At 41.4% G+C, this 21,271-nt stretch overlaps 1 protein-coding gene across 1 annotated transcript in view; it reads right to left on the bottom strand.

Moving 5' to 3' along the window:
- TPH2 (tryptophan hydroxylase 2) overlaps nt 1-21,271 on the bottom strand; it is a 105,782-nt gene that overhangs the window by 23,892 nt on the left and 60,619 nt on the right. The window contains exon 9 of the mRNA XM_060025258.1: nt 15,321-15,447. Within this exon, the coding sequence (XP_059881241.1) occupies nt 15,321-15,447 (127 nt within the window). The remainder of the gene's footprint in view (nt 1-15,320; nt 15,448-21,271) is intronic.

Raw genomic sequence — 21,271 nt, 5'->3', positions numbered from 1 at the left:
CTTCTGGATAGGTGATGGCAGGCTTAATTACAGGTCAACAGTTCCTGAAACCCAATTTAAGGCACTTTGCAATATGAAGAAAGCCTGTTGAGATGCAAATGTTCCCTGAAGTATTAACATCTATTCTCTCAGTAAGCATATATAACAGCAAATTAAAAAATAATAACTTGACTGCTGAGAAAGTATTCCCCCAGGAAACCACTTTTGATCATGCATTCCTCTCCCTGAACCTGACCTGACCCAAGCACCTTCCTTTCCCTGTCTTTGCACTTAAGTTATATTTAAATCCTTATCTGTGGGATTTCCCTGGTGGTCCAATGGTTGAGACTTCGCCTTCCAATGTAGGGGGTATAAGTTCGATCCCTGGTAGGGGAACCAAGATCCCACATGCCTCAGGGCCAAAAAAACAAAACATGAAACAGAAGCACTATTGTAACAAATTCAGTAAAGACTTTAAAAATGGTTCACATCAAAAAAAAAAAAAAACTTAATAAATAAATAAATCCTTATCTGTATCCCTCACTAAACTGCAAGTCCCCAAGAAGCAGGACCATGCCTACCTGTTTTACAGTTGAATTCCTGACGCCTGACACATAGTAGATGCTCATTCACTGAATGAATAAATGAACGGGCCATAATTCATTCTATCAGAGCTATGGAAAAGATATGCAGTAGAAATCCAGCAAAGTCATGCCTTTGCTAAACATCTGTACAAAGAAGCAGAGTCTAATGCCCCTTTCTAGCCAGTTATAGCCATGACTTTTATCTTTTATCTTGGGAAGAACTCTTCTTAATTAGATTTGAGAGAAGAAAAGGTGAACAGTGCAAAAACAGTGTTTATGAGAGCTAAACGTTTAAACGTTTCTGAAGTATGTTATTTTAAGGTATCTCCCCTTGTTTTATTACAGAGAACTTTCAAGCCTTGCTAGTTAGACACCAACCTAGGACCTCTGTGTATAAATATGGAGACACATTCAAAACTAGAGCAAACAACATCTTCTGGAATTCTTCCAATAACTTCCTTACATACTTTTGTGTTAATGCAGCCATCTTACAGCCAAACTGCAAACACCTGTCTTAAATTCTCAGGAACTTGAACTCATAAGGAGTGGGCAGCCAAGATTTGAAACCCCAAATTTATGGCTTTCTTGAGTTATTCAGGGAGTGCTGCATGTACCAATGAACAGCATCACTCCTGATCTGCTTGAAAAGTTTAGTCAGGAATTCCTATTTCACGTGCTCTCACTGGCACAAACAATATTTATTCATTTGTTCTCCCCGGCGGTCTCCTGCAACCTGCCTTTCTCTATGTGCACTCAGGGGAGGTATGCTATTAACTCAGGGGAGGCCTCCTCCATCTCCAGGCAGAAGCTTGACATCATTTAGATGAGGCCTTGCCCTTATTATTTATGGTTAAAACACTTTACATTGCAAAGCAGCATGATGGCTCCATCTAAAACCCCTTTGTAATATAAACTGCAGAGTCTGCATTTCAGAAGGGAAAACCTGAGTTGTTGAAAGTTACAGAACTAACCAGTGTCACCCGAAGAGTAGAAATACCCTCCAGGGACCTTTCCTGCACTTGAGTCTTCCTGATGTGGCCACCTCGATGCCTATGAGTGCGATCATGTCAAATACACTAGCTCACATTTATTGAACACATCTCTGTGCTAAGCAGCTTTACAATGCATTATTTCATTAATCCCCAATAGAGCTACAAGACTTGATATCTTATTTTTCTCATTTTAAAGATGAAGAAACTAAGGCACAGAGAGGTTAACTAACTTATCCAAGGCTACCCAACCAGTAAGTGATAGAGCTGGATGTGAAGCCACGTAATTTGACTCTAAAGCCTGCACTCTGAATACCTACGACACTATACTGCCTCGCTAGCAAGTCCCTAAAGTGCACAGGCTCAAGGAAAACCACCTAGTGTCGTCATATATAGGAGGGTTCACTCTATTTCATTCCAGCTCTCCCTTTTCCTCCCTACCTGTATGATTATCTGAGATCAAGTACTATGGGGAAGGAGGTTCATGATCCTACCCAAAAAAAGAACAGGAAGAGGGGTGAATATTCATTAGACAAAAGGAGCACTCACTAATGGGGACAAGAAAAATGCAAAATTTGAAGACTGAAGATTAAAATATATATGAAAACCAAATTTCAATTTTAAAAAGTGCTATGTGCTAACGTTTTTCTCAAAACAATAAAAGGAAAAGCAAACAAAACTCATTAGCTACATCTGATGTTCACTAAAACACTTTGCAACTTACCTGAGTGAAAAGTCATAAACCCCATATTTCTAGAGTACTTCCAGTTTATTCTTTCTTCTGTTGGTGTAAAAGATAAAGTCCCTCCTGACAGCACAAGTGTTTGATAAATGGATGAACATCTTGCTGTTTCTTTTTCCAAAGCCAAGACTCCCGTTTACTAAGTTTTTATTTGACGTGGCAAAATGACCTTTCAGAAAAACTAGGAGGCTCTATACCAAAACATTAACACTGGTTATTTCTGCTGTGATGTTACAAATGATTTTTATACTCTTTTCCTTGCTCATCCATTTTTTAAAATTTTCTACAATGAATATGTGTCATTTTTGTAATAAGGAAGAGAAACGAAGGCTTTTGTAAAGATTTGTAAAGACTTCTCAGTAAAGGAGTCCCTAATTCACCCTGCCGTCTCTTCATTGCTAAGGGAATAGTTTTTTTTCCAGTTTTATTGAGGTATAATCGACATAATTCACTGTATAAATTTAAGGTGTACAGCATAATGGTTTGACTTACATATACTGTGAAATGATAACCGCAAGAAGTTTAGTTAACATCTATCATCTCATATAGATACAATTAAAAAAGAAAAAGCAAAAAAATAAATGTGTTTCCTTGTGGTGAGAATTCTTAGGATTTACTCTCTTAACAACTTTCATGATTTTATATGGACACTATAAAGGACAGACTTTCAGACTCTGAAAAGAATGACGAGGGCCTGAGGTGATGTATTCCCCCCCACCCCCCAGCATTTCTTATTTACACCTAGTCTGTACTGAAGCCCTCAAATGAGAGCATTTCCATTTTCCGGGAGACCTTTCCCCAGTATGATATCCACCCATCAGAAATATTCCAGAAATGCCCATCCTTACAGTGACAAATACATGAAATTCTAAGCAAATTACAATATTTCTACAAAGGGAGCAAAGAGATCTTTAATCACTGTGTGTTCAATCTCACGTCGCTTTTCTTATTATTCTTTCATTCATTGTGGCTCATAATGTACAGTAATACATTTTACATCTACTAAATGTGTTCTGGGTTGTTATATCACAGTTCAGAAGAATAGCTTTGGAAATCCTTTCGACTCCTTTATTTGAAAACTACATTCGTGGGATGGGGTAATTAAATTCCTATAGTTCGATATAACATTACCTCAGCTATTCTTCTTCATAAAAAATATTTCAACCATCTCTCTCTGCTTCTGCTAGAAATGGAATTACACCACAGATCTTTCTGTTAATACAAGTCTAAGATTTTGAAAACCTAATTTATTGTAGTTAAACCAGAAAATTCCTTCTTTTGTACATCTTTATGGAAATTAAAATGACTGCACAGATCTTCTGTGCTTGAAGAATGCAATCCCTCTTACTTTGATTAGAGAAAGTAAGGAGGATTCAATGTCAGGGCTTTTGAATCACAGGAAGAAGTTAGCTCTGGATGAGGATCCAGAGGATTTAGGGGCTTGAAATGAGTTTGAAATTATTTAATCAACAATATAACGCCTTTAGTGCAGTTAGGATTTGAGGGGTGATGGTGAGATCGAGTAGTCTCATACATGGGAGTGATAATGGCAGAGCATACAGCTTGAAGTATTTCATCTTATTTGCTCCTCATTCAGCATCAAGTGGTAGAAGAACATCTCCATTTTAAAGAAGACATTTGAAGCACAAATAAGGAAGGTAATTTGTCCCTGAGTACAAGATCAAGAAGTAACAAAGCTGGCACTCAGATCATCAAAATACAAGAGACAACAAGAGTTGGCAAGGATGCAGAGAAAAGAGAACCCTTGTGCACTACTGGTGGGAATGTAAATTATTGCAGCCACTCAGGAAAACAGTATGGAGGTTCCTCAAAAACTTGAAAACAGGGCTTCCCTGGTGGCGCAGTGGTTGGGAGTCCGCCTGCCGGTGCAGGGGACGTGGGTTCGTGCTCCGGTCCGGGAAGATCCCACATGCCGCAGAGCGGCTGGGCCCATGAGCCATGGCCGCTGAGCCTGCGCGTCTGGAGCCTGTGCTCCGTAACAGGAGAGGCCACAGCAGTGAGAGGCCCGCGTACCGCAAAAAAAAACACCAAAAAAAACAAAAAAAAACCACTTGAAAACAGAACTAGCATATGATCCAACAATTCTACTTCTGGGTATATAACTAAAGGAAATGAAAACACTATTTCTAAGAGATATCTGCACTCCCATGTTTATTGCAGCATTATTCAAAATAGCTGAAATATGAAAACAACCTATGTGTCCATCAGTGGGTGAACGGATAAAAACCTGGTGTGTGTGTATATATATATATATATATATATGTATATGGAATATTATTCAGCCATGAGAAAGAAGGAAATCCTGCCATTTGCGACAACACGGATAGACCTTGAAGGTATTACACTAAGTAAAATAAGTCAGACAGAGAAAGACAAATACTGTTTGATATCACTTATATGTGGAATCTAAAAAACTCGGACTTCCCTGGTTTTTTTTGCAGTACGCACAGCAGTTAAGAATCTGCCTGCCAATGCAGGGGACACGGGTTCGAGCCCTGGTCCGGGAAAATCCCACAGGCCACGGAGCAACTAAGCCCGTGCGCCACAGCTACTGAGCCTGCGTGCTGCAACTATTGAAGCCCGCATGCCTAGAGCCCGTGCTCCACAACAGAAGCCACCGCAGTAAGAAGCCCTCGCACCGCAACGAAGAATAGCCCCCGCTCTCTGCAACTAGAGAAAGCCCGTGCGCAGCAACAAAGACGCAACGCAGCCATGAATAAACAAACAAAGAAATAAATAAATTTATTAAAAAAGCTGAACTCATACAAACACACATTAGAATGGTGGTTACCAGGAGATGGGGGTTGGGGGGAAAGGGGAGATATTGGTCAAAGGACAGAAACCTCCAGTTAAAAGATAAATAAGTTCTGGGGATCTAACGTACAGCATGCTGACAATAGTTAATAACACTGTATTATATACTTGAAAGTTGCTGAAAGAGTAGATCTTAAATGTTCTCACCCCAAAAAAGAAATGGTAATTATATGAGGTGATGCAAGTGTTAGCTAACGCTATCGTGGTAGTCATTCTAAAATAGATATCAAATGAACATATTGTACACCTTAAACTTAAATAAGTCAGTTATCTCTCAATAAAGCTAGAAAAAAAACAAAGCTGGCACTCAAACCCTGCTGGGCTCACTTGAGGTTCAGACCCTTCCTACCACATCACACCACACCATACCCCATACTCTCCATCAAAACATCCTACAAGCATCTTCATCAAGTTCTGAGACTCCAACTGCTGACTTGCAATGCTACTGTAAGGATAAAATCAAGTGGGCACAGAGCTTAGCACACAGAGAATGAACAGTACCAAAGCAGCTCTATTTTTATGAGTTTCTAAATATCTAAAATAGGTTGTTGGGGGTCTTTTTTTTTCATCTGCAGTATTATGATAGCTCTCTGAGGCCCCTAGGATACAGTTACAAATGATGAAGAAAGAGTTGAGTTGCAAAAAATGTACAACTATTCCGGATTGCAAATAGATTTGTTTCTAAACATAGCGAGCAATGGAGAGCTCACTTTTTAATTCCAAATAACGGTGGTATTCTCATCATAATATAAATAGATGACAAACACCTGTAATGTCAACGATGAATATTGTAAGTGAAACATACAGCTAGAGCAAAATACCCTTAGCTCCAATATCAAAGATATTGTAGTATAGTCAGAAGGAAGGGTGGTATAGTCAGAGTATAGTCAGAAGGAGTATAGTCAGAAGGAAGTGTGGCCTTGGAGCACTCAGGTAGAAAAAGACCAAGGGAGGGGGTAGTGAAAACAATGACAAAGGACAGAAGTGAAGTTCTAAGGGGCTAGTTAAAGAAATACAGGGCTCCTTGCAAGGCAAGACCACTTTTCTACATGCACAGAAGACATAAAAGTGAAAGTAATGAGTTGGAATAGATATTATTAACTTTTAATTAAGTTATTCTTGCAAATAACACACAAACTCACCATCCACCCAAACATCTCAATTAAGAATGTATAAACGTGCACTCCTTCCAGCTTTTTGTCAGTTTTGTCTCAAATGGTCCAAATAGCTGAACTAGTTCAAAGACGCTACATGCAATAAATAAGCCTGGGGCTTATTTTGAGCTTTCTGTAGAGATACTAAAATGGTCTTCTTTTTTTTTTTTTTTTTTTTTTTTTGTGGTACGCGGGCCTCTCACTGTTATGCCCTCTCCCGTTGCGAAGCACAGGCTCTGGATGCGCAGGCTCAGCGGCCATGGCTCACGGGCCCAGCCGCTCCGCGGCACATGGGATCTTCCTGGACCTGGGCACGAACCCGTGTCCCCAACATCGGCAGGCGGACTCTCAACCACTGCGCCACCAGGGAAGCCCTAAAATGGTCATTTGGAATGTCATCCATCTTCAGAAAGAAGTAGAGCTGGGCATAAGTCTTTTAAAAGCCGAAAGTTCCCCACCCCAGCCAGGTAGGCAAGGTCATGAGAGACCGGGAAACAAGCTAAGGTCCTCCACAGACAGGAAAACATTAATTAGGAATTCATAAACTAAGGTTACCTTTACAATTATACTTCTAATGTGAATTATAGTCAATTGTTAGTTTAAGGCTGACTGTATATTTCATTACTGCTCTCAGCATGAAAAAAGTTCTCGTTATACCTGGAAATTCAAACACACTTGATTCATGGCCATCAAAAACTCCAAACAATGCAAACTTTTTACTTGGAACTAATAAATTATTTGCTTTGATAAAGTACAAACAGAACCCTATATTACTAATTTTTTGACAGCCCTTTCCTACAAAAAAATTAGCTGGTGATCAGGTCTCTGCTCACAGTGAATTTCACCCTTTCAAAAAACATTCTAGACTCGTATCTCTTAAACTGTGCTCCTCGGAATATTAATAGCTTGGGATGTTAATATGTCTTCCATAAAAAGAGACTTCGGCGACCATATAACGTACTTTCTTAATTTTCAAGTTCACATTTTAACGTTTCTAAAATGGAGCTTCTCACAAACAATGTCAAAAAATTTTGCTAGTTGAATCTTTTTCCCCTTTAAAAAAAACTATCAAATTAATTTAATGGCATCTTAAAATGGAGGGAACATGGTCAGTTTGTAAAAATAAAATTTTTATCACTTATACGATTCGCTCTGCACATTATCTTATTAAAGGGCCTGAAAATCCTATACTTTGAAAACAAAGCTGTTTACTTCACTTAACCCAGTTTTTCCCAAATATATTTGCCCATTGATCCCTTCTGGCATAAAACTCATTGTAACATTTCATGAGACTAATGTTCTGGTAACACATTCTGGTTACTCCTTCATTACCCTCGGCCAAGACGCTTTGCTCATCAGCTTTACCAAGACCCAGTGACAGAAGCCCTTCATCAGGAAGTGAAGGTAAACATGTTTTGGGGTTGACAGAACTGAATGGATAACCTAAAACTCTCTGCAGAGGGAAAATTCCAAATGGGCCAGAGGCCGATTTATTCTGCTTGGGAAACATCTGTGGTGTATTCCTACTGATTGCTTTCTCCAACAAATGATGCACAGCTTTGTCTGTTTCAAATGCCTTTATGATGTGACAAGTGAATAGACTGAATTGAAGCCATCTGCATCATAGGATGGCACACAGTGTTTGGTGAAAGGCGTCCCTTTACATTTCCTAACATGTGGGGAAAGAGAAATCAATAATTTTCTAGGACTAGTTCCTAAATTTACCTGATCAGCAAGTTTCTGTTTGTGCATTCCTGTAAAATTGAATGATATAAGTCAGATGGCAAAATAGCAGGTGGCAGGAGAGTGTGAGAGCAGACACACGAAATGGAAGCAGTGACGTGGCACTCAGAGACACAAGGGTCCATTTTCAGGCCCAGAATAAGTCCTAAATAAACTCATGTCACACTGCCCAATATTTACCTGGCAATACCATATTAGCTTAGTTTTTAGCAAAAGTATTGAATATGGAAATAAAGCTAAAAGCTTACCACATGCCTTTTTTTTTTTTTTTTTTTTTTTTTGCGGTACACGGGCCTCTCACTGTTGTGGCCTCTCCCATTGCGGAGCACAGGCTCCGGACGCGCAGGCTCAGCGGCCATGGCTCACGGGCCCAGCCGCTCCGCGGCATGTGGGATCTTCCCGGACCGGGGCACGAACCCGTGTCCCCTGCATCGGCAGGCGGACTCTCAACCACTGTGCCACCAGGGAAGCCCCACATGCCTTTTGAAAGACATACTCAAGCACTGTCTAACAGGTGCACCTGTAACGGTCACCCGCTTCTCTTGAACGAGGAGCATCAGCTTTACCTGGGATCTTATCAGAAATGCCAGATCTCAGGCCCCATTCCAGACCTACTTGGCCAGAATCTGACTCGTAACAAGATCCCTAGGTTATTTTATACACATTACCGTTTGAAAAACACTGGTCTAGGGAATATACCCTTTGTCTGACTTCCTATTTATATTGATTGAGGCCCAGATGCTGTTAATTTTATGAAGACTGATAAATTGCAAGTTATTTTTGTCCACTAGACATGCAAATGATTTCTGCCTGGTAGAAAAGATAACTTCAAGGTTACAGTTCTTTGCCCTGCAGAACATAAAACATTTTGCACCTTGTTCCAGGATTCTTTCTTCCAGTGACTAGATGGTCTGTCTCTCAAATTCTTCTTGGAGCTACATCTACCATCTTGCTTCTCCCTCATGACTGAGTTAAATAAACCTTTGACACATGCTCAGCATACATGTATGACAGTCATGCTTGTGACGGTTTAAAGCAAAACCAGTCACCTCTCAATAGCAATAAGATACTTATTTCTAATGAAGATGGTAATAGCCATCCTTTCTTGGGAAAAATAGTCAGTTGTCCAGTAAGCAGTCATTGAGAACCTCCGATATGATATAAAGATGAATCTAGCATGGGCTGGTCACTCAGCATGGTATAGTATCATGTATAATCTAACTTTAAATACAAGGGCTGGCAACTGAGAGCCTAGAGTTCTGGTTCAGCTTGCAAACATGATTTGCAGCCAAAGAACATTTTGTTTTATTTTCACTTTTGAATTTGAAGGCCTTTAGGTGTAAGGTAATGCGTATTCTCTAGTTCTCCACAGGCTCCCGTACTCCTTGTTATCTTCTACCAGGCTATTTCACACATACTGGCTACCTGTCTGGCCCCTGAAGGCACTTACGGTTACCGTCCTTAAAGAAGACACTCATCTATTAAATCCATGTAAGCCAGTACTACAGTGGGAAATGGCTGGTCTGGAAATTACAGCACGCGCTGTGCAACCCTTCTGGGGCATCCTTTTGCAGATCTATCATGCACAGAACCTGGACAGCTATGATGAGTATGAAAAGGGTGCAGCTGCCAAATCCAGCGGCCTTATTCATTATCCACCAGAGGGCAAATTATTTACGTGGATAACAATGCATTTCACATACAGTTACCAAGCATCATCATCAATTTCTTCAGATACAAAAGAGTTTCATCTAAACGGTTCTCAGGGAGTAGGCACCATGCCCACATAAAACAACAGAGATAGCTTCATTCTCAAAAATGAGCATTATTAAAATGTCAAAATAAATATCATGCAGAAATATAGCAAGAAGAGGCAGTGGGTATAGGCAATCACCTAGTCCCTCTGAAATCAGACCCAGAAGTTCAGAAGCAGCTTTGAACAAAACAAGACTTTGGCGGCGCCCATTATGTTTGGGGGAGGCTGTTTTCTGTCTTAGATGGATTGGTTGACAGCACATCACAGACAGTTATTAAGTGTCTACTTTCACCAGGCATGACTTTCTTTTTCAAAAGTGCTTAAATTCACTAAACAAGGAAAAGCAGGCACTATACAAACAGAGTCATTAATAATATAAATCTCACCTAGAGTAAAAGAATAATATGGGCTGTCTCATTGTTCTGCATAAATAGTGATTTCTGTGGTTTTCCATTTGTCCCCTCTATGGATTTTTCTCCTTTGGTGCATCTCATCTCTCATTTTGTTCAAGTACTTTTTCAGGGGACTTAATGAACACAACTTGGAGGAAATCAGCTAATAATACCTCCATTTCTCATCTGGTCAGCCAAGAGGCCTCGCTAACCACCACGCTTCCCCTACCATTGGACCTTTTTACCCCTCCCAGTGAGGGCTTATCTCTTAATCTCTTAGTGCTTGCAATGGGGTCCTTAAATTGGTCTTCTAGCTTCAGTATATGGCTTGACAGTCCTTAATATGCATGCCATCCAGTAGGTTATTTATTCCTGGGTTTACTGTGAAACTGCCTGGCTGGAATCTGTGTTTTCTTTTCTATTTTTTTTTTTTTTTTTTGCGGTACGCGGGCCTCTCACTGTTGTGGCCTCTCCCGTTGCGGAGCACAGGCTCCGGATGCGCAGGCTCAGCAGCCATGGCTCACGGGCCCAGCCGCTCTGCGGCATGTGGGATCCTCCTGGACCAGGGCATGAACCCGTGTCCCCTGCATCAGCAGGCGGACTCTCAACCACTGCGCCACCAGGGAAGCCCTGTGTTTTCTTTTAAAACCAACTTCCAGCAGTTTTATATTCACTTTGTTTTTAACTGAGGACTGGGACGTGGTTCTAGAAGTCAATGGCAGCTACAGTATCATTTCAGAGAAAAACCTCCCTAGCTTCCTCACACTGAGCCCATCTTCCTCCATATTCTCCCCATCACATGGAAAAAGCTTTCCAAATTTCTCTTTGGTCTGCAAAACGCTTTTCCAAGTAAGTGGGCAGTCTATAACATTGGAAAATATTGGACCTGCAAGGCTTGTGAGAGACAGAAAATCAAAGAGAGCTGAGGTAGGGGCAACATGCAACATCAGGAAAAGAGAAATGAGCAGATCAGGCAAGACCTTGGTGAGGCACCACCCCCAGCCCGAACTTCTCCACTGCATTTAGAAGAGACTCAAAATCTTTTCAGTCTTTTGAAAGTTTACACTCTCTTTGGTATAAACTTTCAAAAGACTTAAAGTCAAAGCTACTATGAGGTTCCAGACATGTTGGCTCCCTTGGGAGACCCTCCATCCTCCCTAACCTGTCACCAATTATTTCTGTACAGAGAAGAACCTCTCTGCTGGTCCCTGCCCGATTCTGAGCCCCAGTCTCCAACAATGAACTCAGAATTCACACGCACTTAGAAGACTGACCTTAAATCCACTTCTCCTACATATCTGCTTATGGACGTAAATAAAAGTTAACACTGACTCTGGGTTTTCTGTATTTTTGTGTACTAGATCGTGAGTTCTTTGAAGTAAGTACAACTTCTTTGTCTTTTCCCTATTCCTACCTCATGGTACCTAGGATTCTTTAGCCACTTAAAGAATATCTGTTGACTTGAACTGGCTTCTACAGAAACGCAGGTACATTCTAGGCAAAGAACAACTGAAAAAGAGGACAAAAGAAAGTGAGAGAAACAAGATTAATGATCTAATGATCTCTAATAGATGGAAGTGGTTTTGGCTACGGGGCTAGGGCAATCCATGGCCAGGGGTGTTGGAACCATACTAAAGAATATAAATTCCAAAAGAAAACCTACTCATTCTCCAAATTCACTGGCCCTAGTAAAACAGGTTTCAAGGTTCAATTATTAGTTTTATCTTGCAAGTGTAAAAATAGAAACAATAATGGCTCCCCAAAGATATCCATGTCTTACTCTCCAGAACTTGTGAATATGTCACCTTTGCAGACATGGACTTTGAATGAATACCTTTGAATTATCCAGGTAGACCCCACATCAGTCCTTAAAAGCAACGGTCAGGGGCTGCCCTGGTGGCGCAGTGGTTTAGAGTCCGCCTGCCAATGCAGGGGATACGGGTTCGTGCCCTGGTCTGGGAAGATCCCACATGCCGCGGAGCGGCTGGGCCCGTGAGCCGTGGCCGCTGAGCCTGCACGTCCAGAGCCTGTGCTCCACAATGGGAGAGGCCACAATAGTGAGAGGCCCGTGTACCGCAAAAAAAAAAAAAGCAAAAAAAAAAAGCAATGGTCAGTGAGAGAGTGAGACAGATGTGACAATAGTAGGAAGGTCAGAGAGATGCAGCATTACTGTTCTGAAGATGGAGGAAGGGGGCCACAAGCCAAGGAATGCAGGCAGCCCTTAGCAGCTGGAAAAAGCAAGGAAATAGATTCTCCCCCAGAGCTTCCAGAGAGGAACACAGTCCTGCTGACACCTTAATCTTAGCCCAGTGAGAAGTGTGTCAGACTTGTAACTTTATGAAACTGTAAGATAACAGATTTATATTGTTTTAAGTCAGGAGTAATTTGTTCATTGTAATGATAGAAAATGAACACAAAAGGCAATCCTTGGCTTCAGCATTGCCCTCTAAACTGGTGAACTGGCATTCCCTGTGTAGCCCCCAAACCAGAAAGATTTCTTATTCTAAATGAATAAGAAATGAATAAGAAATGAATTCTCTACTCTTCCTTTCCTCCTTCACTTGGCTGGCTTTTTCTCATCTTTCAAGACTCAGCACAAAGTTCCTCTCCTCTGACAAATCTTAGTTTTATCTATATAGACTATGAATTTCTGAAAAGTGAGGACCCTGTCATATTCTTTGTAAATGTTAGTTTGAATGATGCAATTAATCAATCATCATTTAATGAAAGGGACAATAAAACTGCTTTCTTTCTAAGAAAGAAATTAGATCACTCACTAGGATCTACCTACATTCACATCCATGAAGTTCTACCTCATTCCTTCTCCTCTCTTTGGACACATGGGCATGCGCACACGCACACACACACACACACACACACACACAGCCTGGCAGGGTTGAATCCCAGTTTGTAGCTGTTCAGAATAAGACTAGTAAGCAAAACATTCATCTCTGATCAAGAGTATAAACTGTAGGGATCAAAGGCTGAAACCAGAACATTTCAAGAGAAATTTGAAAGGCACAGAAAAGTTCCAAAATGTGGAGTCTAAAGCCGGAGCTTAGGTTTGAGAATTAAATAACAGGACTTATGTTGTGGTGGTTTTAAAATACATCTACAAATATTTTGATGCTCCTTTCTCCAAACAGTGGAGACGAATTCTCCTCCCCTAGAGTATGGGCTGAAGTGAATCCCTTCTAATGAATAAAATGTGGCTGATGTGATCAGCATATGATCAAGCCACAAAAGGCATTACAACTTCCTCCCTCAGTAACAATCTCTGTCTGCCTGTCTCTTCCCTTGTCTTTCTTTCTCTCTGTCTCTGTCTCTCTCTCTCTCTCTTCTGAAGGAAGCCTGTTGCCAACAGCCACATGACTGAGCCATCTTGGGAGAACTTTCCCAAACCTGAAGACCTCTATGGGCCCAGCCCACATCTTAACACCAACCACAGGAAAGTCCCTAAGCCAAAACCACTCAGCTAAGCTACTCCCAAATCTCCGAACACAGAAACTATGAGATAATAAATGTTTATTGTTTTAAGCCACTAAATTTTGGAATTACTTGTTACGCAGTAATAGCCAATATAGGTGAGATACAATCCCTGGAGTACAGGTTACAGATTGGAAGCCTAGCTCCTAATTCAGTCTACAAATATATTTTCCTCAGCTTGTAGTGATAGATTTCTTTTTAGGAGCCAACATTTTTTTTTTCCTTGCAGTACGTGGGCCTCTCACCGCTGCAGCCTCTCCCGCTGCGGAGCACAGGCTCCGGACACGCAGGCTCAGCGGCCATGGCTCACGGGCCTAGTTGTTCCGCGGCATGTGGGATCCTCCCGGACCGGGGCACGAACCCGTGTCCCCTGCATCGGCAGGTGGACCCTCAACCACTGCGCCACCGGGGAAGCCCAAGAGCCAACATTTTTAAATCATTAAATTTCGCTTAGAAATCTAGATTTCCAGCCTCTCTCAAAATTTTGGAGGTCCAGCCACACAAAGGCCCACATTCCCATCTGGCAGCCTCGTGCTGTAGAAGAGGCATGCTCTCCTGAGTCCACCGCAGTCCCCATTCAACCCTGCTCATCTCCACACTGACGCCAACAGCATGGCTTTTGCACTGCTATTTCTCTTTTAGTAGAAAAATATTTCTCAGTTCCTGTATCTCTATCAAAATTAGGAAACCAAAGGTATACTGAAAGGGCTTTGCATCTTAAGAAATCTAGGAGAACACTTGTTTCTTGGTGGGAGTGACGAATATTCCTACATGCCTAATACGCCATCAATGTGTGTCTGTGTCAAATACACACAATTCAGGATCCTATATTTTCTTCCTCCAGTACCTTTGCTCATTGAGGCTAACAGACTGGACCCTGTAGCTAAGTGAGCTTGCTAAACCTGCTCTTTCTTACTCGGGGCTCCTTGAAATGGGGCTAGGATGTGGCATATGAGCTTGCTAGAGCTGGCTCTTCAGGAGCTTAAAGGTAGCCGCCAACATGACACCTTTCCTCTCATACTGATTGTTTTGAGAAGAACCTTGCTGAGACCATAGTATCTATTAACTCTTTTTCTGGTTTTGCACTTATAATAATTGTTTAGCATGAGCTGCTTATTGCTGGCTCAAATTGTGTCTGACCAAACCCATACTGACTAATCAGAAATAATCCTGAGTACAGCCTCTACTTTACCATAAATGCATAATTTTCATTTTTACAAATGTTTCTAGGAAATAAACGTTGAACTAGAACAAGAGTTGGCAAATTGCAGCACACAGGCCAAATCTGGCCCACTGCCAGCTTTTATAAATAAAGTTTTATCAGAACACAGCCACACTTATTCATTTATGTACTGTCTGTGGCTGCTTTTACACCACACTGGCTGAGCTAAGTAGTTAGGACAGAGACCTCATGACCTGCAAGCCTCAAATATTTACAATCTAGCCAATCCCTGAATGAGAAGGATAAAATACAAAGATTTTGACAGTTAATAGGCCAAGAACACATTGCGCTTCAAAGGAACACACATGGGGAAAAGTAAAGACGCCATGCCCTCTCCAGAGTGTTTGCCTTATCACTCATAGTCAGTAACTCTAAAACTTTCTTAGCCTTACGAATGGACATAAACAGAATGGGTTTTTAGGTTGAAAATGAACTCACTGTGGCTAGTTTCTGAACGTCTTCATCTGATGCTCCCAGAGATGCCAGGCCTATTTCTTGAGAAAACTGAGCAAACTTAGGATCCGCGAGTAGAGGGACATGTCCCAGGAGTTCGTGACATGTGTCTCTGAAAAGAAAAACATCACAGAGAAATGTTAGACAAGTTAAGCTATCACTGGCAGAACAAGACCTAAAATTCTAATTATAACCTTGCTACTGTAATTAATGTTACCAAATTTCACCAATCCTAAGATTTTTTATCAACTCTGAAATCCAGATACATCTTACAACCATGGCATCTTAAATTATGTGATATATAATATGTTAACAAAATAATAGTGACTACTATTTTCAAGGGCGTATCATATGCCAAACATGTGTTAAGTGTTTTATTACATGCACTGTCTCTTTGAATACTCAAGAGAAACTTGAATTAAAGTAACTTATTGGTGCAATATTCTATAGACCAGGGGTGTGCAAACTACAGCTGCAGGTCAAATCTGGCCTACTGCCTGTTTCTGTAAATAAAGTTGTATTGGAACACAGCCATGCCCGTTCATTAATGTATTGTCTATGGCTCCTTTTGCCTAAAACGGCAGAGTTGAGTAGTTGTGACTGAGACCATATGGCCCACAAAGCCTAAAACATTTACTAGCTGGACCTTTACTGAAAAACTTTGCCAATTCTTGCTACAGATAATGATAAAGCCAAAACTTGAATCCAGCTTATCATGATTTCTAAACTCTTGTTCTCAACCCTTAAGTTACACTGCATCCCATATTACACTTTGCAGGGCACTGGGAAACAGCAGAAGATCCTATTGTCATCAACAGATGTCTTTTCCCGTGGACCATTTATCTGTCTATAACACAAGCAACTCTTCTGAGCCTTCCCACTGGAAGACCCTCCCAGTCCCCTGCTTTGACTAGCCTGAACTAGGTAATAATAGAAGTTTACATCCTCTCTCATTTGCCTGTGCTTTCACTTGGAGCCAGAGATCAGGCAAAGGCAGGTATGTGTCACCATGAAGCAAGGCGGATGCCTTCCTGAGTCATTGCCATGAATCACAAACCGTTTCCTGATACCAAGCTATCCTGGAATATATGACTGGAAATGAATCAAAAGGCAACAATATTTTATTTTCTTGACAAAAACTAATGAGCCAGGTAGTAACTGAAAGATGTTTCCTAATTTCACCTGAGTTCCTCATAAGTGTATCACTTCAAATAGATGCTATAACATAAATGCCAGGTACTACCACCAATATCACAAGTATAAAGTAAGTTGGATGGTCATGAGGCTGAAGCAAGGGAATGGTGGTCAAGGGCAGACGATGGGTGCCAACGTAAGACATATGGCATTACTTGGTCAAAAAGTTCTGTTCCCACAGCTCAAACCACATGCCCAACCCTGGCCAGCCACTTCCCAGACACATCAGGTTGAAAAAGCAGCCAAATGAATACGTGGACATGATACTGAAAGAAACTCCAAATTCATTCTCTATCAACTGTGTGCCAACAGCCTCCTTTTTGTACAGAAATTGAATTTGTGGAAAAGCATATGTGGTGGTTACTCTCCAGTCACACTCCTTAAGGTGGTGAATCAGACTCATTGGATTTTAGGGCATAAGGAGAATTTAAATGTTATCAGAGCCCTTCATTTTACCTATGAAGAAATTAAAGACAGAAGGAGGAAAAAAAGAAAGCTAACATAGTGCCTTCCCTGGTGGCGCAGTGGTTAAGAATCCGCCTGCCAATGCAGGGGACATGGGTTCAAGCCCTGGTCCAAGAAGATCCCATGTGCCACGGAGCAACTAAGCCTGTGCGCCACAACTACTGAGCCTGCACTCTAGAGCCTTCGAGCCACAGCTACTGAAGTCTGCGTGCATAGAGCCCGTGCTCCGCAACAAGAGAAGCCACCGCTCGCTGCAACTAGAGAAAACCCGTGCACAGCAACGAAGACCCAACGCAGCCAAAAATAAATAAATTTATTAAAAAAGAAAGCTAACATATACTGAGCTCCTATTATGTGCTGGGTACTGGGCTAAATGTTTTCATATCCCATTAGTAATTTCATCTTCACTTACACAGAAGTCTTATTATTCCCATTTGACAAATGGGGAAACGAACATTCAGTAAATTTAAGCATTTTTTTTCCAAGGACACACTGTTAATAAGAGACAGAGACAAGATTTGAAATCAAATTCCTCTGACTCAAAGCTGTGCTCCTTCTGTTCTATTAACTTACAAGGTGGAGTAAATGAGAAGGGCTGGGCGGGGCACAGGTTCAGTTGTGGAGAACGTTTAACCAAGCTGGTTAGCACAGGTAAAAATGTAGCCAGTGTGTCCTAAGTCTCTTTTCCTGCCACTCAGTCCTCAACCCTCCAGATTACCCGAGGAGCCATTTTAAAAATACCAATGGGGCTTCCCTGGTGGCGCAGTGGTTGGGGGTCCGCCTGCCGACACGGGGGACGTGGGTTCGTGCCCCGGTCCGGGGGGATTCCTTGTGCCGCGAAGCGGCTGGGCCCGTGAGCCATGGCCGCTGAGCCTGCAAGTCCGGAGCCTGTGCTCTGCAACAGGAGAGGCCACAACAGTGAGAGGCCCGCGTACCGCAAAAAACAATAAAACAATGACTGGGCGCTACATAAGAGCAATGCAGTCAGACTCTCTGGAACAGGCCTGAGCAGGTATAAGACACAGGCAGGGTGGAGATCCTCTGTCGTAACAGACGATGCTCAGAACACCCTGAACAGGCTTCAAGCAACTAGTACTTAAAACTAAAGCTAAATGTGATTATGTAATTTTGAGCTGCCCAAATTTAATGTCACTAAAATTACATCATACAAACATACATACATACTGAGGAACAACGAAAGGTGGTAAGGAAAGCTCACTAGGTAGCAAGTTACTCCTCCACATGCACTTGACTCAGTTAGCGATCAGTTAAAGGTGTTTGATTCAGCATACTTCTATGCTGAGAGTGGACCCTGTAGACGCACTCCTGTGATCAGTTTTTTAAAGGTCATGCAGTCTGCACCAATGTTGGAATTGAGAGGCCCACCATGGATAAATCTGAGTACCCCCACTGTAGCTTATGATGAAGTACTAAAACACTCCTACTGAACCAGGCAGAAAATATGACAACAATAATTTCAAAATTAGACCAGATGTCAAACTCCAGGGAAATACTAAAGATGGTGAGTATTAGCTCACGGTATGAATAAATAAATAAAACAGTAGCTAAAGGAACAACTATTGTGGCCAACAGGTATTGAATGCTTCCAATGGGCCAGGCACAGTGCTGGGTGCTTCCCAGTGTGAGAATGGGACAGATCATGGTTACAGTGGTGGATTCTTGTTGCAAAACTGGGTTTACTCTTGAGCTTGTTAAATACTTGAAGAAGACGGTCTTCTACCTGCCTAAGTACCAATGGAGTCCAAAGGCTTATAGGTAGAAGGGAAAGCGAAAAGTTGGCAGTTAAAAAGGAAAGAAGAAGGAAAATACGAGAGATCCAAAGACTTGGAGTCCATTCTTTGTGGTAGAAAAGGAGCTATCACCTGAAATTTAAGTTAAGGTGTAATTATCAGAAACCTATAGCCCACAGCCAACTTAAGAACCTTTAATAGCATTACAAGGTAATCCAACCATACACAGAAGAGAAATTATAAATTTGAAAGAAAAAAATCATACAACACAGCAGAATAAGTTATATTGTTTCATTAAGAATGAAAGCCTGAAGCAAGAATTCTAACAGAATTACTAATGGAATGCTCGGGATGCCTTTGCCCTGTTCTAAGTAGAAATGATTGCGCTACTTTGTACCTTCTTCTCCGCTCTGTCTCCACGTAGAGACCCTAAGAAGGAACTGCTGTTCAGATCTCTGAGCAAGTAAAGATGCAGTTCCTACAGGAACCCCACTTCTCACTGAGTCAAGGCTCAAGCACCTATATTTCAAGACCATAAATAACGTTATTATCATTTATGACTTTGGTGGAACATTCTCAGAAATAAACACTGGGTTGTTCTCATCCCAGTGTCTTTGGCTAAGACACGTGGTATAGACAAACGAAACTGAAGTCCCTGGAAACTCTTCAGACAACAAAGAAAGATGTTTAATGTTGCTAATTAAAGCAATTAATTAACTTTGAAAAGTTGACATTTTTTTTTAGCTTCTTTGAGACCAAAGGACTTGGAAGCTGGGGTGACTAGCTTTCAGGGGCTGAAAGAGATTCCAGACTGTTGGGAATCTGCAGGAGAAGCCTGAGCCTCCTCTCCAAACTTTGTATCAATTAATTTCCGTGGGACTGAAGTCATGCTGTCTCACACCGCTTCACAAAGTGCAATAGCTATTATGTCCTGTCTGTAAAGTAGTTCACGATCCCTATGCTGGTGTTTCATCCACAGCTGGAACCCTGAATATCTAATTATGAACAGGTTTCCGATGTGAGTCCACAACTACTGCCTTATCTCACCAGATCTCTCTTAAAAGATTCAATTATTTGGCTATAATTGCACCTGTCAGCACACGCTGCCTCCAATCTCCATCCGCAACGGCAAACTTTTCTCTTTTTAACTCACATCCCTTTGATGCATTTTCGCCTGAATAATGCTTCTCAGAGCCCTTTTCACAGAAGCACTGTGTTCACTGGAAATGTAGGACCTTTCAAAACTGTTAACACTGTAAAACATCATGTCTCCTTTTGAAAAAAAAAAAATAGAAAGCAAGAAAAAGAAAAGCTAGAGCTGATATCAGACACTAAACTTTTTGCTGCTCTAAATTGGAATCTTCTCTGATAAGCCCTGTTAAGAGGATTCTAAAGCTTACAAAGGGACCCGGGCAAAATGCCTCCAGGGAATTCTTAAATCATTCTAAGGAAGCTGCAATCACTTTGCTGCTGGGAAAAGAAGGGTCCTAGTTGTTCAGTTCAAATTCAAAATGGGTCTGGCATTCTTCTCCTCTTATCAGTTTTCAAAGCTGACTCATCCGCGTTGAACAACTTTTTATTTTTGCTGTAAATTAAAGCTTTTAAGAAGCAGTGAGTGGGCATGCAGCCTTTGCTTCCCATCCCAAATCAGCACAGCTGTCTTTGAAACCCTATTGCTATAGGTTTTGTTTGTTCTAAATAACAGGGAAGCCAACACTTTAGCTAAATCATGAAGAGAGGAAAAGGAAGATGGGGTTGGGGGATGGGGGGGTGGAGGTTGCACTGATGAAAAGAAGCTGGAGGAGGACCTGGAAGCCAAAATAGGGTATTTTTTCAGCTTTCACGCAACCTTTGGTGGGCAAGTGCGAGTAATCTGGGATAACACACTGGGACGCATTGAAAAGGGGGTGACTTGGTTTGTTTTCACTTCACTGAGGAGATAATAACAGGAATTAATTTGGTTCTGAGGCAATTGTTTTCAGCGCTTGTTTTAGGGCCATATACAGAGTTTCTTTAGATTTAAAATAGCATACTGTAAAATCTGGCCCATAAGATAAGGTTTTAGGCAGTTCTGAGGGTCACTCCGCCTTATGTCCCTGTCAGGTTATAGATAAATACATATGTGGCCCTCTTTTTATGAAGCCAAGCACCTGGATATTGCCCTGGTGGAAATCTTCTTTCTTTTTTTCCCCCTAGGAATCATAAGGAAGGCCATCAATGCTACTCTTTTTCAGTACAACTCTATTAAGACTAGCAGAAGATATTACACTTATTTTTTTTTGGAATTTAGTTCAAGAAGCATTTTTGTGTACCTGTTACATACCAAGTGCTATGTTAGGAACTGAGACTTAAAAGCAAATAAGACATAATCCTAGAATAACCCTTAGCAAAAGTTACCTCATGGTTCCATAAAAGAGCAAACAGCAAGTACTAACTTTCCTGATCTAGTGAAAGAAATAGTTTCCAGTTCTTACAAGTACCACAAAAGGGCTTCAAGGGAAACTGTCCATAGGTCTCCAGTTCCCC

This window comes from Delphinus delphis, chromosome 11 (assembly GCF_949987515.2).
Source record: "Delphinus delphis chromosome 11, mDelDel1.2, whole genome shotgun sequence".
NCBI lineage: Eukaryota > Metazoa > Chordata > Mammalia > Artiodactyla > Delphinidae > Delphinus > Delphinus delphis.
Note: the sequence above shows the minus strand (reverse complement) of the source record. Positions and strands in the feature narration are given on the sequence as shown.